The sequence below is a fragment of the Ursus arctos genome, unplaced genomic scaffold (assembly GCF_023065955.2).
Source record: "Ursus arctos isolate Adak ecotype North America unplaced genomic scaffold, UrsArc2.0 scaffold_31, whole genome shotgun sequence".
Classification (NCBI taxonomy): Eukaryota; Metazoa; Chordata; class Mammalia; order Carnivora; family Ursidae; genus Ursus; species Ursus arctos.
Genome location: NW_026622997.1, coordinates 9,545,238 through 9,571,720, shown reverse-complemented (window position 1 = coordinate 9,571,720; position 26,483 = coordinate 9,545,238). Strand labels below are relative to the sequence as shown.

The 26,483-nt window shown below is 45.8% G+C and overlaps 1 protein-coding gene across 2 annotated transcripts in view; it reads right to left on the bottom strand.

The window, feature by feature from the left end:
• Nucleotides 1-7,928: 7,928 nt before the first annotated feature.
• CDYL (chromodomain Y like) overlaps nt 7,929-26,483 on the bottom strand; it is a 173,596-nt gene continuing 155,041 nt past the window's right edge. For both annotated transcript variants that reach the window (XM_026511423.4, XM_026511422.4), the window contains exons 4-7: nt 24,998-25,170; nt 19,276-19,486; nt 10,478-10,621; nt 7,929-9,584 (exon numbers count right to left, since the gene is read on the bottom strand). In XM_026511423.4, coding sequence (XP_026367208.2) covers nt 9,426-9,584; nt 10,478-10,621; nt 19,276-19,486; nt 24,998-25,170 — 687 coding nt within the window. In that variant the 3' untranslated portion in view covers nt 7,929-9,425. The remainder of the gene's footprint in view (nt 9,585-10,477; nt 10,622-19,275; nt 19,487-24,997; nt 25,171-26,483) is intronic.

Here is a 26,483-nt window from a genome sequence, read left to right as displayed (position 1 = left end):
AACAGGATGTTAACATGAAAATTTTGTCTAAGACCCTGCCTATCCTTTCTATTTATATGTAGATGTATATTTCTTATCTATATTTTACCAAATGCCAAAGTAAGCTGTGAGACTGATTATCCCGAGTATACTAATTATCTTCTGTTGCATAACAAATTACTCTAAAACTTAGTGGCTTAAAATACCAGCGTTTATTAGCTCATAGTTTCTGGAACTCAAATCCAGGTATGGCTTAGCCGGGTCCTCTGGCTAGGGGCCTCTAACTGGCTACAGTTAAAGTGTTGGCCAGGCTTCAGTCTCCTCACAGCTGGACTGGGGCAGGATTTCTTCCAAGCTCAGTCATGTGGGCGCTGGCAGGATTTATTCCTCTTGGGTTCTTAGCCTGAGGGCCCCAGCTCCTCACTGGCTGTTGGTGGAAATCGCCCTCAGTGTCTTGGCTCATGGGCCTCTCCTTACAGCACCTCAAACATGGCAGCTGGCTTCTCCACAGTGAACAAGATGAGGCAGAAAGAGAGAAAGTGTGTGCAAGATGGAAGTCACAATCTTTCAGAGCCAGATTTCAGAAGTGACACCCCATCACATTTGCCATAATCTATTTGTTAAAAACAAGGCACTTAGTCCATCCCACACAGAAGGGGAGGGGATTACGCAAGAGTGTGAGTGTTGGGAGTTGGGATCATTGGGAGCCAATTTAGAAACTGCCTATCATACTCACGCTCAGAAACTTGCAGAGATAAAATAACTCAAAAGCAGGTACATGCTTGTTAAATTCCACATCCTCATTGCAAATGTAAGAGGGTCAGATTCTATCATTTACTGAGTGGTGTCAAAATCTCCTATAATGGTTTTGTGCTTGTCTTTTTTTTAATAGTAGAGCTGTCAATTTTTGCTTTATATATTTTGAGGATAAGTTAAGTAGGGCACACAAATTTGGTGTTTTAACTTTCAGTAGAACTCAGTTTGCTATCATTATAAAGTAATACTTTTTCTAACATGCTTTTTGCTTTAATAGTATTTTGATAATATGGTTATGGCAGGGTTTTGTTGATGTTGTTTGGTGTTGGCACATTATATCATTCTACCTCTTTATTTTGAGGCTTTCAGTTTTTTGACTTTTTTTTTTTTGGTAAACATATATATGTTTCCAGATATTTTCATACATTCAATCCATTTTCATTTAATCTTTTTATTAATATTTTGAGCAAAATCCACTATGTCAACTGTGTTTATTGTTCATCCTTTTTCATTCCTTTCTTATTTTGGATCAATTAAGTATTTTTCTATTTTCTCCCTATGTTAGTTTAAGGGATATATACTCTTTTTAAAAAATTGAGATACAATTAAAATACTATAAAATTAACCATTTTAAAGTATGGTAGTCAATGGTTTTTAGTATATTCACAAGGTCGTGCAAATATCACCACTAATTCCAGAACATTTTCATCAACCCAAAAGAAAACCATGTACTTGTTAGCAGTCACTGTCTCCCCTCCCCCACTTTCAGTTCAGTTTCTGTTTCTATGGATTTGTCTATTTTGGACATTTCATATAAGTGGAATCATATAATATGTGGCCTTTTCTTTCTGGCTTCTTTCTTCCACTTAGCATAATGTTTTCAAGGTTCAATCCCGTTGTAGCATGTATCAATACTTCCTTTTTATTGCCAAATAACAGTTTATAATTTGGATATATCATATCTTGTTTATTCATTCACCAGTTGATGAACATTTGGGTTGTTTCCTCTTTTTGACTATTATGAATAACGATGCTATGAAGATTTGTGTATAGTATTTGGTTGAGAATTTGTTTTCAATTCTTTTGAGTATGTAACTAGGAGTACATTTAATTGCAGAGTGACATAGTAACTCTATGTTTAACTTTTTGTGGAACTCCCAAGCTGTTTTGCACTGTGGTTGCACCAATTTGCATTCCTACTAGCAATGTAGGAAGAGTCCAATTTTTCCATATTTTCCTTGATATTTGTTATTTTCCATTATGGCCATCCTGGTGTTATAAAGTGGTATCTCATTGTAGTTTTGATTTTTATTTCCATAATGATTAATGATACTAATATCATCTTTTCATGTATTTATTGACCATTTGTATATCTTTGGTGAAATGCCTACTCAGATCTTTTTTTTTTTTTAATTGGGTTGTCTTCTTATTGTTGAGTTGCAAGATCTTTTGTATATTTTCTGGACAGTAGACCCTTATCACACATATAATTTGCAAATACTTTCTCCATTTTATGAGTTGCTTTTTACTTTCTTGGTAGTGTTCTTCGAGGTACACGAATTTAAAAAAAATTTTTAAAAATATAATCCAATGTATTGTTTTTCTTTGGTTGTCTGTACTTTTAATGCCATATCTAAAAAAATTATTGCCTAATTCAAGATCATGAAGCTACACTTATGTTTTCCTCAAGTTTTATACTTGTAGAGCCTACATTTAAATTTTGATCCATTTTGAATTAATTTTTGTATATGGTGAGTCCAACTTGCTTCCTTGGCATGTGGATATCCAGTTGTCCCAGAATAATTTGTTGAAAAGACTTTTCCCACTGAATGATCTTGGCACCCTCATTGAAGAATCAGTTGCTTATAGATGTTGATTTCTGGGCTCTCAATTCTGTTTCATTGATCTGTATGTGTATCCCTAGGCCAGTACCACACTGTCTTGACTACTGTAGCTTTGTAGTAAGTTTTGAAATTGGGAAGTGTGAGCCTTCCAAATTTGTCTTCACTTTTAAGATTGAATTGGCTACTCTGGGTCCCTTGCATTTCTATATGAATTTCAGGACTAGCTTGTCCATTTCTGCAAAAAAGGAGGTTGGAATTTTTACAGGGATATCAGTGAATCTGTAGATAAATTTAGTTTTTCCATTTTAACAAGGCAAGTCTTCCGGTCCTTGAATGTTTTTCTATTTATTTAGGTCTTCTTTAATTTCTTTCAGCAGTGTTTTATAGTTTCCAGTGCACAAGTTTGCACTTCTTTGGTTAATTTATTCCCAAGTATTTTATTGTTTTTGATTCTATTGCAATTAAAATTAATTTTATTTTCAGATTTATTGCTAGTGTATAGAAATACAACTGCTTTTTGTATATTTATCTCATATCCTGCAACCTTACTGAACTTATTAGTTCTAAAAAGTTTTTTTGTGGATTCCTTAGTGTTTTCTACATATAAGATCACGGTATATGCAAATAGACAGATTTACTTCTTCCTCTACCACCTGGATGTCTTTTATTTCTTTTTCTTGTCTAATTGTTCTGGCTAGAACTTTCAGTACAATGTTGAATAGAAGTGGCAAAGGCAAACATCTTTGTCTTGTTCCTGATTTTAGGGTGAAAGCTTTCAATTGCCACATTAAGTACGATGTTAACTGTGGGTTTCTGTAGATGTACTTTATCAAATTGAGGAAATTCCCTTCTGTTTAGGTTTTTTTTATTGTGATGGCAGTTGGATTTTAAAAATGCTTTCCTGCATTTTATATATACATAGATAAAACAAACCTTGCATTCCTGGGATAAGTCCCACTTGGTCATGATGTATCATTTTTATACAGTGCCAGGTTATTTTTTTGAGAATTTTTGCATCTATGTTATAAGGGATATCGATCTATAGTTTTCTTGTAATGTCTTTGTGTGGTTTTGGTATTAGAACTGACCATATAGAATATGTTAGAAAGTTTTCCTTCCTATTCTATTTTTTGCAAGCATTTGTGAAGGACTGGTATTGATTACTTTTTAAGCATTTGATAGAATTAATGAATGAAGACTTCTGGTCCTGGGCTTTTCTTGGTGGGAAGCCTTTTGATTACGGAATTCATCTCTTTACGTGTTATAGGTGTGTATGCAGGTTTTCTATTTCTTCTTAAGTCAGTTTCAGTAGTTTTCGTCTTTCTAGGAATTAATTCACCTCATGCATTTTAGCTAATTTGTTGGTATACAATTGTATTCCCTTATTATTCTTTTTATTTCTATAGGGCTGGTAGTACCGTCCCTCTTTCAGTCCTGGTTTTAGTAATTTGGGTATTCTCTCTTTTTTCATTGGTCAGTCTCATTAAGCTTTTCAAAGAAATTTCCTCGATTTTTTCTACTGTTTTTATAGTCTCCATTTCATTTATATCTGCTCTAATCATTTCTATTTCCTTCATTCTGCTTGCTGTGGGTTTAGTTTGCTCTTCTTTTTCTAGTTTCTTAGGGTAGAATGTTAGGTTATTGATTTGGTATCTATTTACGCTTCTATTTTTTAAATATAGATGTTTTGTTATAATTTATTATGTTTTGTCACTTTGTGTTTTCCATTTCACTCATTTCTGGATCTTTTCTAATTTTTCTTGTGAAGGTTTTAAGAATGTGAGGTTTAACTTCTACATATTTTTCTACTTCCTAAATTTGTTATTGATACCTGACTCCACTCCACTGTGGTTGAAGGATACACCTTCTATGATTTGAATCCTTTTAAATGTATTGAGACTTGTTTTATTGCCTAACCTATGTTCTGTTCTGGAAAATATTCCACATGCCCTTGAGAAGAATATGTATTCTGCTGCTGGGTGGAGGGTTCTACAGATGTGTGTGGTAGGTCTACATTTTTTAATTGAAGTGCAATTAGCATGCGATATCTTATTAATTTCAGTTGTACATCATAGTGATTCAGTATTGTTATACATTACGAAATGATCCCCACAATAAGTCTAGTTACCTGTATAGTCTGTACTGCTGTTCAGGTGTTCTATTCCCTTGTAATCTTGTGTCTAGTTGTTTCATCCAGGGTGTTTTACATGGGTGATTATATATATATATATAGTCTGTATGGGTATTGATATGGATGCACATCTCCCAGTTTTTGAATACAAGGGAAGATCAGAATTAATGTCAACACTCATTAGACCTTAGCTTTACTTTTAAAAATGCTGGTATTAAACAACTTATTAGTCATCTAAGGACAAGATATGGCTCTAAGACCATAAAGCTGGCTTTTAACTCAAGTTTCCACCTCACCAAAAAAGTAACTCTTAAACCAATGTTCAAATCCATTTTCAGTTCCATTTTCAGTGTGTTCAGACATACTGTCAGGAATATTCTTTAGAGAACAGGGAGGAGTTTCCTGGGATATAGCCAGTCCTTCCTCTGCTGCCAAGTATTGAGGATGTTCATTTGTAGATGTTAGTATTGAAGGTTTTGTGGACTGGTCCAGCTCCTCCAGATGCAGAAATAGCTTGTAAACCATCAAAACTCTCTAGGTAGGGCCAGCTTCCACTGGAAAAAGCCCTCAATCCCAAGCCACCAAGCAGCCTCGAACCACCCACTCTGCCCCACTGCCACCCATAGAATCTAGTCCACGAGATGCCAGAATGCACTGAGTTCTCCAGGCCATGTTCCTTACCATCACCACTTCCAGGCACCGACAAGTTAAGCTACTGGGTCAAATACCCCAGATACACGGATCCCAGCTCAGGGATTGTGATTTGTTTCCAGGTACAGCCAAGGCATTAAGAGTTTTCAGAATTTTCTAGGTGATTCTAATGTGCAACAAAGTTTGAGAACCACCACTCTACACTACCTGTAGCCAGTGTTCATCTCAATCTGATTTTTGCCGGTAAAGGTGTTTAGGAAGGCAGGCAGGCAGCAATGGAGTGTGAAGAACACTAGCTACTCGCGGATGCCAAGCCACTTACAGGCTGTCCTTACAGGATGCATAATGACGAGGTCACCTGACACCTCTAGTCTCCGTCTCCTTGTGTATAAACAGATGCACGCAATGTCCCAGATCCTCTCCCACTCTCCAGTTCTGGGCTTTACTCCAAGGCTAAGGCCTCTTGAAGGACTTTCACCTGTCCTGCGTCTCTATTCCTGCGAAGGCCATGGCTCCCCCTGGCATGTTCTGCAGGCCTCTAGAGTGCACTCTAGGGCTGGACAGAGTTGGTTACGGGAGGATAGAAAGGTCAGTAACAGAGAGGCCACCAGATGGGCTAGCTGGATTTGGGGAAAGCAGATGAGACTGAGCTTCTTGAGAGCAGTGACAGACTCAGCTGACAGGGCCCCACATCCCCAGGCTGTCCCTCTCTAAGATACGTGTTTATATTTGGTTAGGTGCCAATTCTCCCACAACGTACACAATTTCCTTCCTTTGGAGGATAACATTTGTTCATACTAGTGTCAGTGAGTAAGTAACGTAGGAGTGTGTTGAAGCCTCTGTAGTGTGGCTAAGGGCGAGTTGGTCATGGAGGCTGGCCCGTGGCCCACTGGGCTCCTGCTCTGCCCGGAGACCTGGGTTACCCCTCCTTCACTCCCAACCAAGCAATGAGGCCAAGAGCAGTAGGAGCAGCCTGGCCAGCAGCTCTCCAGGCATCTCTCCTCTTACACCACGGGCATGATTTCCTTCAAAAACCTCCAAAGTTCACTGTTCTTCTGATTTCTTTTCTTCACCGGTCTTCTTGTCAGAGTCACCAGAAACTAAATCAGCCTACCAGAAGATTTTTTTGAGAGCTCTCATTTGATAGTGATTGTATATTTATAGTACATTAATATTCTCTGAAAACACAGTTTCCTCAAAAAACCCATGAGCTAATACCTGAAAGTGGCCAAGTGCCCGGCACGTCCTTCAGGGTACGGGCAAGCTGCTTCACCACCAGCACAGCTGAGGCACGAAGACCAAGAAAGGTCAGCCCCGGTCAGAGCCCGAAGTGGGCAGCAGCGCCCGTCTCTGTCCGGCTTTCCACCTCTACTTGCCAAAGGCTGAGCAGTATTTAAACCCGGCGGCTGGGAAGCACCGGGGGAGAGGACCTCATGAGCAGAAGAGAGCCTGGTTTTTGTGCATATCCGTTTAAGCTCTTAAAAGCATACAATGGGTGTTTTGGACGTAAGTTGCTCTGTAACATGCTTTTTTTTCACCTAAGGTTTATGAATACTTTTTTCTTTTTTAGCAGCTGTGTATTCCATTGTATGGTGTGGCATAATTATTTAACTCAAACCCTACTGATGAATGCGCCTGCCATTTCCCGCTTTTCACTGTTAGGAAAAACCTTGAGATGACTTTAATTGCGTATGTATCTTCATTCTCATAGAGGACGTCCTGCAAGAATTCATTCCTTATGATGATTCCTGACACATGGAATTGCTAGCTTCTGTCAAATTCTCCTCTGAAGTTGAACCAACTTAGACTTCCACCAATCTGAAAGACAGCTTTCCTGCCACTGTCACCAACACTGGACACGGACACATCAGGATTTAAAGTTGTCAGTTCTTCCTCCTAGTTGGGCTCGATTCACGAGCCAGAAGTTGGAACATGAAAGCTTTGCTTCAGAGGAGAGGGGATGTGGCCAACATGGCCTGGAGAATGCAAAATCCAGGATGGTGTAGTCACATCCCTAATTTGAGGAGAACCCAACTCAATTAGTTCCCTATTTGTAAATTCTAGTAAACAGACGGTATGGGGTCGCTGCCAGAATGCTGGTTTTGCCACACTGACCTGGGCTGGAAGCCAGATCCCACCCCGATGTGAGGTGTTTCATACTTCAGGTTCTCTATGACACAGGAATGAAAACACCTACGTTGTAGGTTTGGGCAAAGAAGAAATAAGTTAAAACTCTCTTAATAGTAAATTAATCACTGAAGCTTACGTGTGATACAATGTAAAGTTCAGAAATAGGCAGAAGTAGGTATGTATTTAGGAATATGCATCTCTGACAGAGGAGTGAGGAGACGGACACAAAGTTCCGAGCATGGCGGCCTGGGGGGGAGCACAGGAGACGGGACTTGGGAGGACAGTCATCTTCTAGCTCCTCTCCGGTGCAGTTCTGCGGGCGTCCCTTACCCTCTAAACCGTGTAGAAGCTGTATCAGCCCACGTGCGTATCTCACGAAAAAGATGAAACGTCCCATGGGAAACTTCAGGAGTGAAGAATGAGACGAACATTTCAAATGTGTTAAGAAATATTAGTTTTATTTAACCAGTTTTCACAGCTGAATATTTATTCTATAAAAACTTTACAGATTGTACAGTTTATTATATATAGTTCAAACTACTGAACGAAAAAGTAGGTCCCACAGATGCAAAAATACTGCACCAACCAATCCAAGGTAAAGACAGATTTACACACTGTACAGCTCTCCACGTGGCTGGGAGGTGGTCAGTTCTAAGTATAAACTTCCAAACTGTACAAAAATAAGGTTTTGATTTTATTTCATTCTTCATACATTCAATATGATTGCAAGCTCAGAGCCTAACTAATAATAGGCGTCTGTAATCAGGAACCAGTCCCCACTCCTGGAAGGAATGTGAATGTCTATTTACACAGGGCACTCTTGGACACCCCACTGCACTCCGCGTAGTGCGTAGACATGGAAGCAGAGACCAGCAACATTAAACATTGAATATAAGGTAGTTCCTTTTTTTTTTTAAAAGGAGTTTTTGCATTTAATAGTGTGCCAAAAGAATTTTAACTTATTAAATAAAATATATTCTAAGTGAACCTAAAAATTACAATTTATAAACATAAAAATACTTTTTTTTTGGTGTAATACATCAATCGTAGCTGCAAATAGAAAACCAAAACTGTATATAAAGTAGTATTTCTCACCCAGCAACAAGAAGCACTTATGTAGTTATTTTTTCAAAAGGGTCAGAAAAACTCTTTAAACTCCACTAAGACTAACTTATAACTTAGATATTCATACTTAAGCTATTCAGTGATTCACTAATACTGCAAAACAAGCTTTCTTCTGGAGAGACAGTGGTTTCTTCATGTTAACTGGGTAAGAACTGGACATATTAAAAAGGAAGAATCAATGGATTTTCCAGCATGAATCCTAAGTGGACTTCAGTGCAGGGGTATGTTCGTCGGCGGGTTTTTCAGCAGAAATACTTAGCCGAAAAGATAAGTTTTACTTTTGATTCAGGACATCCCATCTCTGAGGTATCTGTACCTTTTTTGGAGACAAAGGCACGTCTCAGATCTTTGTGTGTCTCTGACTGGGGCAGGAGAGAGGAGGCTGGCCAATACCTCTCTAGCTTCTGTGTTCCAGAAGGAAAAAACCAGGAAAACGAACATTATTCCAGACCTTTCTGCCACCCAAAACCAGCAAAACACACTTCGTTTCTTTTTTATACAGTACTAGCTAAAGATAACAAAAATGAGAGCTTCGGAGAGCAGTCTAGAGCTCACCATTATACTTTTATACTTGTGTGTATATTAAGTATAAAATAATGACGTTTGGACAGAGGAGCTTTGTAGTTATTTATTTTAAAGTTACAGTACTTAAAAACTCCTTGATAATAAATAGCTTGGATGTCGTAAGTCCTGCTTCCAAGCATGAGCTAAGAGTGAACTTGCTGCGGGCCGTGAGGATGGAGGAGGGCAGCCTGGTGCCACGGACGTCCTGCTCTAGAATTCCAGTGTCAGCAGCGGGCACCTGCCGGTCAGAACTCGTCGATCTTCCTCTGCAGGTACTTCAGCATGGAGTCCATGCCCTGCGCCGAGCCCCAGATCTTCTTCAGCACTTCACACTCCCTCTCGTTGGCCTGCTCCAGCTCCATCTTCATGTTACAGCGCACGAGGGCTTTCGATTCTTCCAGCACCTGGAGCGGACAATGAGCGGTGAGTTAGCAAGGGTACGTGTCTGCAAGCACTGGCTCTCTCTGTCCCTAAATTTATGGAGGCAATTATCCATCTTGAGTTATTACCTGTTAAAATTAGGCTACCAGACATTTTGTCACAATACACGTCAGGCCTGAGACAGGGCTGGGGGGTAACCACACCAGGTATCGGACAAATTCTCAACTTCTCAGCTGGTGAGCTGTTTCAGGAGAGCTATGCTGCTCGCGCCCTGGCCCTCCCCACCGAGACCAAGCAGCCCGGGCCCTGTGCTGCGGCTGCTGCAGGCCGGTGCAGCCCGAGCTGAACGTCGACCCTCGGGACGCTCAGGGGAAGCTCTGCAAACACCTACTGACTGGACTGTCTAACCAAAACTTAATAGTGAAGGCTGTCATATCAGGGAGAGTCTGAATGGGAGTCATGTCAGTTAATATTCAGTAACATTTCGTCTTCTAATTTGCTAAATGCAGTTCTGTTACAAGACTGAATATTATCCAGCACATTTATCAAACAGAAGCTTATATCCACTGTGGGGGCGGGGGGACGGGAGCAAACATGATTACAGGAAAGAGCTCTGGAGACAGGAAAGAACCACAGAGATGGTTCTGGTAGAGTTTTATAGGGCACTTGGAAGTTCCTAAAGCTCTGAAATGCATTCCTTTCACCCTAAGGCCTCTGCAACCGGGAGGACAAGGTGAGCCCGTGTGGAGTAGTGGCACCGATTTTAGCTCCTGCGGCATTTCCCACGCAGGTGGCTGTGCAGGGAGCAGCGGTGGAGGACTCGGGAAACCCGCTACACGTGGAGCTCTCTGGAGGAAAGGGCACAGAAAAAAAAGAAATAAAAGATAACATATGTAAGAAAATGAATTCCACCTACAACTGGATTACAGGAGGCAAGCTCCTTGATGCGAACCATGACTTCTTGGGTGAAGGTCCCGGGCCAGAACACCTGGGAGACCAGGCCTTTGCCGCACGCCTCCTGCGCCGTCAGCTTCCGTCCGCTGAGCAACATTTCATTTGCCTGAAAGGAAGAAGAGTTGATACTGGTATGAAATGTGAGGGGGGACGCAGGCAGAAAAGACCCAACCTGAAAATTCATCTAACAAAATTCAAATCAGGGACAGGCGTGTAAACGTGCGGGCCCTGCTGGGGACTCGCTGTGCTTCCTCCAGGGTTCCTTCTCAAGTGCGCTGTTCCGGAGCTTGTGCTCGGAAAGAAACCCAACAAGGCACGATCAACTACGCAGGTGAGAAGTAACGCGCTGATGGGGAATTAAAAAAAAAAAAGTCAGGCTTATTTTAGGATGTAATACAGAATCACGTAGGCATAACCAAGCATCTCACTTAGAGAAGGCCTACTTGTTGGGAGCTCGAAGCTGCCCTCCTTCCCAGTGGCCTCCTCCTTCCCAGTGGCTATTCCCATGTGTGAAGTCATTTAATACACAAAAGAGGATCCTGGGAAACTGAGGCATAAGCAAAACTAGACAATTTGTAGTTTCAGGGATTTAATCAGTCACAGAATTACTAATCAATATTCTCCATTATCAGAGAGAGGCCAATGGTGATTTCTTCTCCATATACAAAGTTCTAAGGGCAGTATGTTTCTGCTCGAGTAGAACTTAGAAGGCCACATTTTACCACTTGGACATTAAAGTAAGAAACTATTCAGGACCTGAATGCATCCAAAATGACCACTACTGAGGTCTTCTCAGAAGGGTCCAACTATGGTCACCTCAAATGACTCAATGGAGGAAATTAATTTGTTTTTGTTAAAAAAAAAAAAGTATATATGTACGTGTGTGTATGTACATGCATGAAACTGACTTTAACTTTGTCTTGGATTCCGTATCACTTAAGGTCTCAACACTATGTGCATGGAGTTTAGTTCATTCAAATCACAGGCTCAGATATCCAAATAGGGAGAAAACCTATCTGACAAGGAAACTTTGCACTCGTCTGATGTGACAATTTCCTGTCTGCAGTTTATCTTGCACTGATAACTTTCCCAAAGAATCTGACGGTCACGATGAAGACCTGACCATAATCTAGTGTGACTCAGGGAAAAGCATACTCTTGGGAGGTGACGCTCCTTTTCCAAAAGAGGTAAAATACTGTTATGAAAAGCCTCCTGTAAATGCATCGAGACGTGTACTGCACATGAAATGCACAGTGTGGACGACAACCAAGTAAAAAGAGCTGGCAAAGGAAACGTCTGGTGACTCACTACCCTTTCAACACGGGCAGAGGATGGAAAACAGGGTGGAGAGCTGGGTCCCCACAAGGAGGACTGAAGTTCTTCACACTCATGACTTATTTTGGCCCCAACATGGACCTGTTATTTGTGCCAAGTCTTGGACAAAGGCATGAATGTGTGCAGAGCTCAGAGATGTTCTCTTTGAAAACCCCTGCACTGAACCTCCTCTTCTCGGTAAAAAGAAGGTCTAAAATAAACAATGTGTTTAGAAGCCTGACTTCAGCTTACTGTTAGCTGTTAAGATACTTCTTTTGAAAACGGATCCAAACGCGATGAGAAAGGGTGACGGGAGTGCTGGGAGGAGGACCTGGTGGGGAGTGCTCTATGGTTTTCCTAGTTTGTGCTTCTCTCTTCTCTGTACACAGTGAAGACCACACCACAACTACATCACTTAAGTGAAGTGCGAAGTGAGTTTCCAAGACCAGCCTGAACCACAGGATCTTAGCTCGCGCTGTGGATGTGAACGTGTGCCTGTTGAGAGTGGGGTATGGGGGAGAGCAAGTCTCCTTCACGTGCTCCCTCTCCGGCCCCTCTGCGGGCCTGTCCCCCACCCGTCACTTCTCTGAATCTTACTCCTTGCCGTCTGGACGTACAACAGAGCCCCACCACTGTTCTCTTCCTCCCTTCCCCCTTCCCTTGCTTCTCACCAGCCAGCCGGGCTGTCAGAACAGTCTCCCACCACGCGGGGAGCTGTCACTGCCACCGCGTACTCCTTTTGGAGCTGGGCGAACTCCGTGGCTGCGGTCCCTGGAGAGTCTTTCCCTACTTAGTCTTCTCTGTTCCTGATGGCTGGACGTGCAGGACAACAAAGGGCATTTCGGACTTCACCCAAGAGCATGAGTGTGACTGACTCAAGGCTGTTAATACTCCTCGTGTAAGTACGGGCAGGCAGTTGGTTTAAATTATAGTCAACAAATAATACCATAAGGTTAGTAAGATTAAATACACGCAATTGGAATGAGCAAGTTCTCATATGCTCCATTCTAGTAGTTTTAACGGGAGAGGCTTCTAACTTCTACCCAAGAAACAGACTTGCAAAGACATGGTCATTGGAAATCTACTGGCTGCCATTTTGTTCCAAGATTGCCAACTGTTTTTAAAAAGTTATAGCCTAACTACCCAGACAAGTGAGAAATGCCAAAGAAAAGTAGAGTTCCCTTTTCTTTCAGCCCAAAAGACCACATTAAGAGGTGTGGTGAGGAAACCTGACCAGCTTGGGCAGGGGGGGTTGGGAGGTTTTTTTTTTTTTTTTTTTTTCTTCAAAGATTTTATTTATTTATTTGTCCAAAAGACAGCACACACAAGCAGGGGGAGGGAGAAGCAGGCTTCCTGCTGAGCAAGGAGTCTGATGCGGGACTTGATCCCAGAACCCTGGGATACCCTGAACCGAAGGCAAATGTTTAACCAACTGAGCCACCCAGGCGTCGCGGGTTGGGGAGCTCTGAACCTTGTGGAGGCAGCGGCTCTGCCACTTACTCCCTCGGGTCAGGCTCGCAACTCCCCAGAGCGGCCTCCTCTCTGGTAAATTCGGGGCGAGGACATCAGCCATTCACTGGGCATCTCTCCAGCGTCACACCATCCGGAATGAGAGCTGCCAGCTTTATCAGTGGAAGCCCACGTTCACCAGCTTTGTGTCCTCCTCAGTGAGGCTCTGTAGGGTGTCACTCACAGTGCCCGAGCCACAGGATGGTGACGGTGTGGTGCTGGGCACCCAGCGGGCGTGCCCTGAATGTTTACTGGGGACAAGGAGGACTAAGCTGTAGAGGAATACAGTCCGACGACGCTGACCCGCGTGTCTTGTGACCACAGCTTCGCTCCAGAGAGGCTGGCCCGCGACTACCAGGAGAGGACAGCTCTCACAGCTTGCTTTGGCTGCACTCTCCTGCCCTGGGAACACGATCCTCTCTGGCTTAGCCTTCCTGCAGAGCTGTGCACAAACCCTGGTGGAAAACCAAACCTGTACAGCCTTGCCTCAGGCTGCCGGAAGCTCACACACACCAAAAGCTCACCAAGGGGACTTGGCATCCGGGGGGGTGTCACTTTCAGTGGGCGCTGTCGCAGCATGCATGCCTCTCCCCAGCAGCACTTACTTACTTTCTGCAGACAGGTTTTAGTCAAACACTCTGCACTTGCTGAGTAGACCCTGAGCTCCACTCTTGCTTCAGGGCAGGGTTTCTCAGCCAGGCGCTAACCACATTCTGGTCCAGCCAGCGTGGCGAGGAGGCTGTCGTGTGATTTGTGGGATGCCAAGCGGCACCCAGCTCTCGAGCTGCCAGCACCGCCTCTGCTGTGACAGGCTAGTCTCTAGACGCTGCAGTGCGTGACCACGGGGAAGGGGACATGGGACACGGCACCCCGGCTGAGAACCACCGTGTGCACGAGTGGCACCAGGAGATCACGAGAAGCAAAAAGTGATGTGTTTTCAAGACGGGTCCCGTGAGGGAAAATGCACCTGCCGGGCGAGCAGGCATTCGTCTCGTCACGGCTTCCCGTTCTTTCTGGTCCTGAGTGCAGTGGGCTCTAAGGGTTCCACCTCTTAGCAGCTTTTGGCCTAAGGACTCCAATTTCAGAATGCCTTTGCCCAAAATGGGCTTAGATGTCAGGTTTAGTATTCCCCCCAATCTGCTCTTCCCGGGTACCCGCATCAACGTCACACAGCTCCTTGCACCACACGGTTATTTCAGTCTTCGCTAGGGTAAGACTCAGGATGCACGTAAAAGGCTTTGACCCATGACAAGGCGTCTTTGCTCCCAGAACGGGCAGCAACTGTTAGGAAATGATCTATTTTACAGTAATAACTTAAAATGAACTTAAAGTAATTTTCCCGATAACGACTCTACCACCAGAACCAGGTAGTAATAACTGTTAGGTGGGGGCAGCATGGTGCAAACAAGACCAGTGACCCACATGGGGCCCCAGCTCCTCATCTGTGAAACACGGCGCACCATCCTGGGGTGGACGCAGACGTGCCGCCCGGTGGCCTCGGCCCAGGAAACACTTGCTGTCCCACTGCCAGGGGTGCCGTTCGCAGGGGCCTTCTGGGAGAGCTCCTCAGAGTGGCCACACCCGCAGAGGAGGCTCTGATTGCGGCGGGGCCCCCGGAAGAGCAGGGGCAGCCACATGTGCCCCAGGACTCCCTGTGGGCTCAGGGGGAGTTTTGCCAGGGCGGTACCACGGTTCACCTTTGCCCTCTGCCCAGTCCTGCCTCCTCCCTGCCCTGCCACAGAGGTGGACCCTGTGTCCTGCTTGCCCAAATCCAACTCGGCCTCCGTTTCCAGAAAAACTAACTTGTCACAGGTGGGAATGGGAGAAGAAGTGGCGATGAGAGGGCTTTGGGAGCAAGATAGCTCCCTGGCTGGCTGGCAAAGAGCACCCCTCAAGGGCTGGTAGAGCACCCCAAGCACCCGGCACTGGTGGTGGTTCAAGTGCGAAAACCCGCACAGTAACTGCTATTTGCCACTGACGCAAGCAGAGGGGCTGCTGGGTAGCAAGAAGGCAGAGAAAGCGCAGATCCAGACCCAGGACTTACTAATCTGAGTGGCCCAGCTCCAGGCAAGGCAAGTCACCCACCAAGGAGGATCTGCTGGGCTCGGTGGGGAGGGGAGGGAGGAGGAGACCCTTTAAACCTCGAACAGGGACTCCAGGTGGACATCCCCAAGTTGAACCCCAGACTCTTCTGACCCCTCTGTCCCCATCAGGAACAAGTGTTGCCATCTTGCTTGGAGACAATGCAGAGGTCTCTCTCCGCAAGACGGCATCGCTTCCCTCAAGTCCTGCCCGGCTTCCTCTCCTGGCCACTAGGCCTATAACTTGCTTCCTCCCTCCAAGGAGCTGCAGGAAGACACGGGGGCCTGAATTCTAAGGGTGCCTGACTTGGAACCAGAACGCAAAGTTGGACAGGGGAGTTTGCTGATTTGGGAGCTCTCCTGAGATACAAGATGTAACTGCCTGGCTGGGCCCCGGCAGACGGTGTGATCTTGCTACTGGGATGGCTCCTAGAAGCACGGAGCGGGTGGTGGCCCAGGCTAAGTGGAGCTGAAATGGCAGAGCTGCCAGGCCTGACTGTGGAGCCGGTGGGACGAGAGGCCTCCAGGAGCTTGGGGCACATGCCAGAGAGATGACAACGCAGGAGCGAGCCTGTGCTGTTCACGGCAGAGAAGAACGTGCCTCTTAAAAAACAATTCTGGAGTGTTACTGAACCCTGGTGGAGGTGGAACGCCTAGCCACGGGACACCAAAAGACCACACATCGGAGATGTCCCCAAGAGCCGAGTCCCATCAGGCCTGCTAGGTGTAAGGCGAGCCACAAGGCGCACAGCTGGGGTCAGGCACAGACAGCAGAGGGCATGGGCGAACCGCATGGGGGGCCCGGACCCCCACGTCACCCACCACTGCTGCACCAGGGTCCTGCCTCAGCTCACACCGCCGGCCACATGGGGGAGTCCGGACGGGTGAGCTGGTTTGTGCATGGGCTGGCTCCGTTTTTGGGTGTGCAGACTGAAACACAGCTGGCAAGTGCCCTGGAGCCTCCCCCGAAGGGAAACGCTCCCCAGTAGGGGGTGTGCCTCGTCCACCACCTGGTGTGGAAGGAGAGGTGGATCAAGATGGGAGCGTGCAGTGACCCTGGGCAGTGGCGAACAGCCTGGCTGGCTGGTCAGGGGCCTGGAAGGTCGGGGACAACGGGCCTGGCATGTCGATGGCCGAGGAAGTGTGTACATGGCTGCGTGACCTCAGCGTCCAACAGGAAGCATGCATCACAGGGAGGAACCAAACAGCTCTGGGAGACGAGTCTTGGTCACGTGCTGGCACAAGCACGTGGACGGAGTGGCTGTGGGGTGTGTGGGAGATGGAGCTCAAGGGCACAGGCTCTGACTCATGGAGGCTGACTCAGTTACAGTCACCGCGGACATCCAGCCTCCAGCAAGACACCAATGTTGAGCCACCTACTTGGCATCACTCCGGGGACTAGCTGGTCGGCCGCGTGGTGGCCCGCTGACTGTTGTCACGGGAACAGATGCTCACTCTGTTCTGGGTTTGTTTTCCTGCCCGGGGTCCTCACAAGCACCGCTCTCCGAGGCTCATGAAGTGCATGGGGTGTGCCAGACCAGAACCCCCTCACAGCAAAGGGGCTGGGGGAGCGGGCCCATGACCATGGGGTCCTCTGGCCGTGTCATGTTCGACAACTCCAGAGGCCGCTGCTGGTGGAGCGCTGGGATGGTCGGAGGTGCAGGGGGAGTACCAGCTTGGAGGCGGCACCTCTTCTGAGTTACAGCGTATACAGCGCATCGAAGACCTTGATATGGTACCATGTCCCCGACAGAAAGAACACTCAGGACTGGGAAACGAGGGATGGGAAGGGGCATGGCTGCACCTGCCACTGCCCCCGCTGCCCACCAATGACCTGAGGGCCACTGTGCCTCCTGCCTTTGAAACTGGGCTCTGCTGGTCCCCGAGGGAGCACACCTGGCCCGTAGACGCAGCAAGGGTCCCAATGAACTTCAGGCTATGACTGCTACCACCTGGGCACTTGGTGTCCACTGGGAGCCCTTTGGTCCTCGGCCGCCCAGACGCAGCCACAAACGCACAAGTGCAGCAACTCGGGGTGGGGGGAGCAGCATCCCACCACAGGGTGGTCACTGAGGCCAGCAGAGGTGGCAGCTTGGGTGGGTGGGACGTTCTAGAACAGGAAGGGAGAAGACAAGGGTGGGGGTGGCTTTGAGACCAGATGTGGCAATGGTGGCTGTGCGGGCCCAGTGAACTTCCTCTTTCTTTCAAACTCTGTTTTGGGAATAAATTTGGACTTATGGGAAGCTTATAAAAGTTATAGAGAGAGGACAAACCCTTTATCCAGCTCTAACATTAACATCTATGACATCTTACAATGATCAAAACGGGAAAATTACCATCACCACAGTATTATGAGTCAAACCACAGACCGTCTGCAAAGTTCGCAGTTTGTCCTATAAAAGTCCTTCCTCTGACCCCGAACTGGGTCTGAGATCCCTGCATGTGCACGGAGCTCTCAGGCCCCTCTGTGCCCCTCAGTGTGGGGTGGCGCCTAGGTCTTCCGGTGAGTTGTCTGACCACGTGGCACTTTGGCAGGGCCCTGCATGGTATCTGCAGACTGTGTTCCAGTCCGGGCCTGTCTGGTGTTCTCTCCAGACCGGACGGAGGGGATGCCCATGTGGCAAGACTCTGGTGGAGCGACACCACGTCATTCTCACTGCAGCAGGTTGGGGCCAACGACGGGTCTTATTTCTGGGGACTCTGACCACTCATAAATAATGAGAGAATGCAAATATTCATTTTCTCATCATACTTTTACCTGCTAACTTTAACATCTAGGCAGTTCTTGCCTCTAACAGTCGTCAGTGGCTAATCCTTCTCCTCTACGTCTTTCCCCAGGAATCGTGGCCCCCCTTTAATGTGTATGAAGAGGGGGATGCGAAGGGTCAAGGGGTGAACTGTGGTGGCCATGGGGATGTGCCGCGGAGGTCCATCCAAGGGAGGTCTTGCTGTCCCAGCTATTGAGAGTGCTGTCAGCAGCCAGCCCTCAGCCCCTTCGGGGACGCCCTCTGCTGCAGAGAGCCCCTTCATGCACGGTCATGGCGCTCTTCCTGGGCAGCCCACACTCGGTGATGACGGTCATAAAGGAACCAGCCATTTCAGTCCAGTGTGGACAACTGTGACAGGCCATACATGCCCCAGAGCTCCCCATAGGTGGCCCAAGCTTTGCTGGGCCTGCCTTCCTCTGTGCAGACCCCTGACTGCTACCATCCTGCCGATAGGTGTGGACTAGCGAATATTTGTCCACCATGCCAAACTCTACCTCAGTGTGGCTTGTGGAGACCCCAATCCATGACGCCATCCCTTGCCCTACTTCAGGGAGTAAGAAATGCAATGTGTGTAATTGCTTGAAAAAAATCAAAAGCTACAAACACATACACTTATTATGGATGGCTTAATTGGTTAAAAAAAAAAATAAAGCTCCACAATCAGATGGAAAGACTTCTTTTATCCTAACCAACTTAGGGCTTTCACGCTTTCTCTTAAAAGTGCAGCGTTTAGGTTATTAGGTCAAGAACCTTTTGATGGCACACTCTGCTGTTTGGGTTACAAACTGAGTATTTACTAATAATGGATATCGGTGTCAATTACGCAGAGAGAGACTGCTCACTGAATAAGATCCTTCTCTAGGAAATGATGCAACCCAGTGTCCATAAATGTTCTACGAACCAAAATATGAAAACCTCCCATGATTTCATGAATTGAGAATATGAGTTAATGAACAGAATTGAACTACAAGTGCGTTTGAAAGGAAGTCCCCACAAAATGACACCCTGTACATATTTAGAAAAACAATGACCGAACTGGATTTCTTCAGGAAGTTTTCTAGAATAATTTTTAAAAAAGAGGTACTCACAGATGCTCCTCCCATAATCTTGGGAAACATAACGGTGGAACAGCCATCTGGACTCTGTCCGAAGGTAGTATAGGGTGTTTGAAACCAAGCCTTTTCGTTGGCCCAAACCACATCACAAAGAGGCAATATGGAGGCTCCCAGTCCAATGGCTGGGCCATTCACTGCTACAATGATAGGCTTCTTAAACTGAATGAAAGTATTCACGAAGTTTCTAAAATGAAAAATAAATGGGAAATTACTCAAAACATTGTGTATTTGAGCAACAGAAAAATCCACTATTATAGATTCAATATACCAAGAGGTAAACTCTATGGAAATCAGTATAAGTTGAGATTCGTTGAAGGCCTTCTCCTAGAAGTGGCCCTGGTCTTATTTACTGTTATAAAGGGCCGACGATGCCCTGGACGCAGTGCTGGAGCGGCTACAGGACCTGTGTGAAGACTGCGGGTGATGTCGTCAGAGGCTGCTCTTGGATTTGCAGCTGGCTCTTGGGTTCTAGGACTAATCCATCTTTCTCCACAACCTTCCTTCCCTTTAAGACATAAGGAGCCCCCAAAACACCGTGGGGTTCCGATGATCAATCTAGAAGCTCTCCCAAAGAAAACCTGGCACGGGGCCTACCAAGATTGCCTGGTGTTGAGCAAAGACTAGGAGGCTGGGGTTACGACCCATGGGGTCGGGTTCTGGACTTGGTATGTGATTTCAGACAACTCATTGACTATTTGGAAACACCAGAGATTTCCTGAGTTTGTCCAGAATTAGATGGAATGACTTGGGCGTGCAGAAACAAGAAGCTTCCAGGCTGGTTTAAGACTGGAGATCCGAGGAAGAACAGCGAGCAGCAGAGACACTGCCCGTCCACCACTGTGTGTCCCGCTGTGCGCTGCGGATTACGATTACAGCAGGGCTGCAAAGTAGAGCAAGACTAGGGGTAGGGCAGCCTTCACAGAGGATGTGGATTTCAAAACCGAGCCAATGCTATTTTTGGATTTGTTTTAGGATCAGACTGGAAAAGTAGGCTGCTTTTCAATTTAGGGTAGGTTGATGCCACGCCATACAGGGAATGTGCATCTTCTTCCTACCACTAGAATCTAATTTTATGTTCAGAGGTTGCTGCTTGTTATGATTTAACATGGTGAAGAAAAAGACAAACATGCACCAACAAAAAGAGAAGATAATTCCTTTAAGGCAGTCAGAGTTCTAGCTCAGAATTACAGAATTCTAAGCCTGACCCCCATCTTCAGTACCAGAAATAATTTGGTTACTCTCTGCAATTCAGCAAATCTATTCAGATTATCTCTGGAAATCATGACTCAACATCTTAAATGGTCTCCCCATCTCCCCAAATAGCGACACAAAGGGTCATATATTTTTTGGGGGGGGGGGACAGGTTTGGGACGTGTGTGTGCGCGCGCGTGTGCAAAGAACAGAAGAGAGGACGCACTGCAGAATCTGGCAGCTTGCACGCCTAGCTGCACGGAGTGTTCTCAAAGGCACCCTGCAGCCACTGCAGACCTCGGCCCAGCCCCCAAGGCCCCCTAAGGTTTGTGGGATCTTTACATTGAGTAAGAATTGGCTCATTCAAATGAATGAGTTGCAGTAAGACTTTCTAAATGAGAGCCTGAGGCACTGTTAGAAGGATCACACTAGGTTTTAATGACACAGAGAGAGCCAGGCAACCTTTTCAACAGGTTCCTGAAATAATGTAGACAATTTACGTGCAGCTACGTCACCTGTGCCACTTTTGGAGGATCTGGGGTCAATGACACGATGGAAATACATTTTCTATGCTCAGTTACCAAGGACTCTCGAAAAGGTCTCCATGATACAGAGCAGACGTCTTCAAAATATGTCCCCGGGTGCCCTGGAGTCACCCTGCTTTCATCTGCCTCATGTGAACAGGGCCCAGGAGGAGCTGGGCTAGTGCTAACAACATCTGGAAACCATGACTAGGATGGCAGAGTAACATGAAAGAAATGAGCAAATACTGCAGTAAGAGAGTGACTTTACAGAGAAATGGTCAAAGCAATCAATCATTCCACAAGGCAGTGTTCCTTCTCACGTCACATGTTTGTATAAAAGGAAAAAAAATGCTTCTAAAATAGATATTGTAAAACCAAAGACTGGAGAATTGTTTGAAGCTGATTCTTCACCCCCACCCCCACCCCCAAGTTATTTTTATTTTTGCCTGGAATGATAACTTCATCTGCAACTGGTGGCCACTTCTGGGAGGGGTAGGAATTCACTGGTTCGCTCAGCGAAGATCATTTCCCCTTTCAGAGCACCCAGCCGAACATTCGGATACGTGAGCTCGGAGATGTCAGAAAGGAGCATGGCCTACAGAAAAATCTGTTTGTTTTTTTTTTTTAAACAACAACAACAGCAACGACAAAAACAAACTTGACAGAAATGCTTTTTTCTGTTTAGTGGAAACTTTCCAGAGCCACAGAAGCTTGGCCACACTGCGACCAGGGACAGGGAGGCGGGGGCTGCCTCCGGGCCCCAAGACACCGCTCAAGAGCCTGGCCTTCAAGAAGGGCCAGTCCGCTGCTTTTAGGGGGTGCAGAACAAGTCTACCTCAGAACCTAAAATCAAAATGCGTGACTGTTCCAATGTGCTCAATGCAACATACTGAATTTAAATTTCAGCTTTCTGGAAATTATGAACTGAGCTATAAAGGCTGTGGTGGGTATGGCAGGGAAAGAAGAAATTATATTTGTCATAAAATGAGTTTAAAAAGACGTCTAATTCAACAAAAGCAAACTTCTATCCGTTCTTTTGAAGAACGTTTACTACTTCATGGATATCACCAAAAAAGTTAGAAAGTCACCTAAGAACAATAGTGTAGGAATTATTTGGGGACAACGAGGCTACCAGGATCTGAAGTTTCAATAGGTAGTTCACTGCCCGTTTTCAAGGGAGCTCGCCCTTCAATGGGAATGTCTGGACAGGACTGAATGGGGAGAGGTCAGGTGCTCTGCTCCCCGCATCTCTGCTCCTCTCACTCCATGGGGGAAGAAGATGCCTGCCTTCTGGGGCGAGGAGGCTCCCAGTCCTTTAGATACTAGGAGCCAGCAACTGGTTCCCGCAGACTTCAAAAGCCTAATGTTATAAAAATGATTTATAATCATTTTATTTTTATCACTAATGTGCTGAATGTTTTTATTACAATGAATCTGCAAACTGATTACGGCCAGCAGTCCCGATAACGGAATTAGCTGTCGTAGACACCTGACAATCGAATTCAAACCTCATCTTCCTATTTCCCACTTTTTATGGGGGGAACTTGCTATAGTGACGTTCTTTGCCCCAAAGTTTTACGAAATTGAAGACACACAGAAATAATATATAGCTTTACACGTAAAGCTGATCTTATACATATAAAAATTAATTTAAATGCAAACGAGCAAGAGCAAAGGTTAAGTGAATCTGGTATAACTCATTATTTTCGTATCTTGCCAGAGTACATGAGGAAAAATTCACATTGATAAAAATATATTCATTTAAAGAAGAACCAAGTGGGTTTCCCTAAAGCAGGATTTGGCCTTTTTGTAGAAAAGCTATTTCGTGGGGGGCGAGGAGAGTGAGAGGGGAGAGGGTCTGGACAAGTAACAGGAGTGGGCAGCTGACAGAAATAAACACCTGAAGTTACCTAAAGGTTCCACAAATGTGGTCTCTCCATCCATCTTTCCTCTGTATTTTCTAACACCAACAATGCAAGCCTCAAGCACTGTCAAGGGCAATTCAACTCGGGAGGAGTGGGCCGGACTAGGGTTGAGACACTGAGATTTAGGAGTGGAGCTTAGGGAAGCGTCTCTGGGGAGAATGGAGCCAGAACACAGAAGACGCTGGCTGACAAATCTGATTCTCATTACAGCAGAGCTCCCCCAAATCACAGTATTATGTGTAAAGTCAGTGTGAGCTTACAGAAAATCCACAAAGTCGCTGCCCGAGGCACAACAGTTTGTATTTGAAAAATGAAAATTAAACCCATGTACTTCATCCTGAAAGGATGGGATGGGTGAACAAGCAGGAATACCTGCAAGTTGTCTTGGAAGGACCGACTGTCAAGTAATTGTGTGCACTGATCAAGCACTTTAACTTGAAACTGAGTAATAAGATGGTCTTATCCAGTAGGATACAAGCTTGAAATTATTTAGGAGACCAGAGACAACACTTAATTAAAACAGACTGTAAAATTTCAAACTATTTTTGAAGAAAACAATGATCATATGGTAAGTTAAAAAGTGGCAATGTTTAAAAAGACGAAGAAACCTCTTGTATGTGTGCGTACATCTGTACCCAGTGACAAAATATATTAATTTTGAAAATTCTTAAAAATGTTACGAAAGGTCAAGGCAATGCCTGGAAACCCCAAGGTATGGGGTTCTGGGAGTCTTCTGATGGGCTGATTAGGGCAGCAACCATCAGAACCATCATGGGAAGTCCATCAGAGAGATGCCCTCTGCACCCACCAACACAGAACTTCCACTAATCCCAACGTGCACCTTTAAGGATGGTTTGGGGGGACCAGGAAGCCTTGTGCCCCCAGGGTCAGGGCACAAGGTCTCAGCCACGCAGAGCCCATTAATCATCCAAAGAAGCTCAACTTCAACTCCCCAATGTGGGGATCTGGAGAAGATCCGGCCAAGTCTACTTTGCACGTCTGTGCGTCTAAGTTCCCGTCCTCCTGGACCTCACCAAGGCAAACGCATATGCAAAGGGCCCTTAGGGGTCACTCAGGGATATGTCATGTTAGGGAGGTGGGAAGGGTAGTACAATGGTCTTCCTGGTTGGTGAATGGCTTTCATTCACTTCAAATAAAATTAATTTTTGAATAATTAGATATCTTTAATTATACTTACAGTGATTAGCAGGAGAAGTGAGGAATGAATATGTACCTGGATATGTTTATAGCAGAGTTAGGTGATTCTAGGGAAGCTTTCTGCAATGTTATGATATAGCAGTGGAAAATCCCCAAACAGAAGAAATGGAAATCTCTAAAGTCACACTGTTAAATGGAAAAAGCAAGTTCAAAGAGAACACACAGTATAGTTCCATTTATTTAACAGAACTAGAAGTAAATCTATATTATCTCTACTATGTAAGGAATGCATATTTGACAGTGTTTAGAAAAAGGCTGGGATGACATAATGAATGGTGGGTCCCTGGGGGAGGGCAGCACGTGAGAGAAAGGGACCTCTTTTCACTCTAATGATCGAGGTTTATGGGCAGCTGGAACTCGGGATGAACTTGAACAAGAATGTGTACTACTTGTACTAACACAAACTTTTCATGTGCTGTTATGGAACCAGCTTGTCATGAAGCCTAGCCAGTTTCTTTCGGAGTCAAGCAAATGGTAAGTTATTATGTGAAAGAGAATCCATCTTTATTTAAGGGCTGAAGACAGAACACGCTCATAGTACAAATAATGGAAACTCTGGCTACATGCTCTTGTACACGCTAATCATTAGAACATTCCCTGAGCACTCACTGGGTTTGAGCCAGCCTTGAAATCAGTTATTTGCTCAAGGCAAGTACTAATTTATGCCAGGCCCACAGAAAAGACAGATGATTTAATTAATTTTGGTACTGGTGTCTCTCAGTGGAAGGAGACATGCATTTTACTCACGAGGCTTGCTCGCGCCTGTTCTGCCAGGGATGGGCACACTAAAAGCAGGACACTCAAAACCACCATTAAAAACACAGCATTTGTGCATACCTGATAGCTTCCGCCATCTTGGTGCTTTCTCTTTTTCGGTCATCTGTTAAACGCCGTATAAAATAAATAAAGTCGAGCCCGCAGCAGAAGACGCTGCCCACGGCGCTGAGCAGCACGAGTTTGCTATCGTCGGCAGCAGCTGTGCTCAGGGCACTCTGGACTTCTTTCATTACCTGGAAGTCACCAGAAGTTAAAGTGGCAGAGAGTATTTCTGATACGGAACCCTAAAAGCATCTTGTTCCTGGATAATCTGGACCCGGAGAGGGTGCAGTGTAAGCCTGATACCGTGCCCTGTATCTTCCACAGTGTAAAATAATTCACAAGCTGCTGCTGTTCTGTAACCAGAGACGGGAATGCTGGGGACAGTGTAAGTTACATAACTAATTATGAACAGAGTAAAATCAGAAAGACCCGTAAATCTGAGTTTCCTTAACATTCTACTCGCTGGGACTCTCGGCGGATGAGGCAAGCTGCACAGGATTTCCACTTGGCATTTCTACAGTTCGGACAGCAGGTGGCACATTCAACCAGTTGAAAGAAACCAGGGTTCCCTGATTTTTTTTTTTTCCTTTTTTTCCTTTTAACACCAGCCTACCACACTTGGGACAGAAACCCCAGAAGTTTGGTGCATAAGTGTAGTAAGTATAAGCACATTAGCAGAGAGTCATTTTAGAAGGGCACAAGGCCCCTGAAAATGAGCTCTATGAAGCACTTACAAGTAACCAATGAAGGCACTCTGCAGTCAAAAAACGGACCAGGGGTCAGCCCTGAACTGGTTTGTCATGTGACCCTGGCCAGACACACAAACTTCGTGTAGTTTGGTTTTCTTGTCTGGAAACAACTTGACCGAGCTGCTCACAAGTGGAAAACAACTACCAGAATGTAGAATTTTAAGAAGGCACAGTGCCGGTTCCAATACTTCTCATCTTAGAGCCTTTAGAGTTCGTTTCTGAACCTCTGCAAGCCCCCATCTGCCGGGATCCCTGAAAGCCGGCTTTGCCAGGTACTCCCGGCAACGAACACGTGCCGAAGTCCCTGCCGCGGGAACGAAGTTCCAGGACGATGCTGAACACCCGTAGGAACGATGCCAACACACTCTGAAGGGCCTGGGACCCCGGCCGTTTGAATCCGGTCTGAACAAAGCTAAAGAAACGCACGTGCCCGCACGCACTTGATATGCGAGTCTGGGGAGCCCCCCGCCCCGCAGACTGAGAGCTGGTGACCGACCCGGGGGTGGCCGCTCCCTGCGCCCCGCACGGCCGCACCCTGCAGCACGCAGGCGGACCCCCACGCGTGCTCGGCTCCAGCTGCTCGTAGGCGCGGTGTGGTACGCAGCAAGACCGCCCAGCCTCACCCCTGTTTCCTACCTTCTGGTGGGACTGTGCAATGGCCCAGAAGGCGAGTTAGAAAGGGCACCTTTCCGCAAAGCAGGCGCCAGAGACAAGGGCATGGAGAAACATGAAGCACAAATCAGCCCAAGGAACGT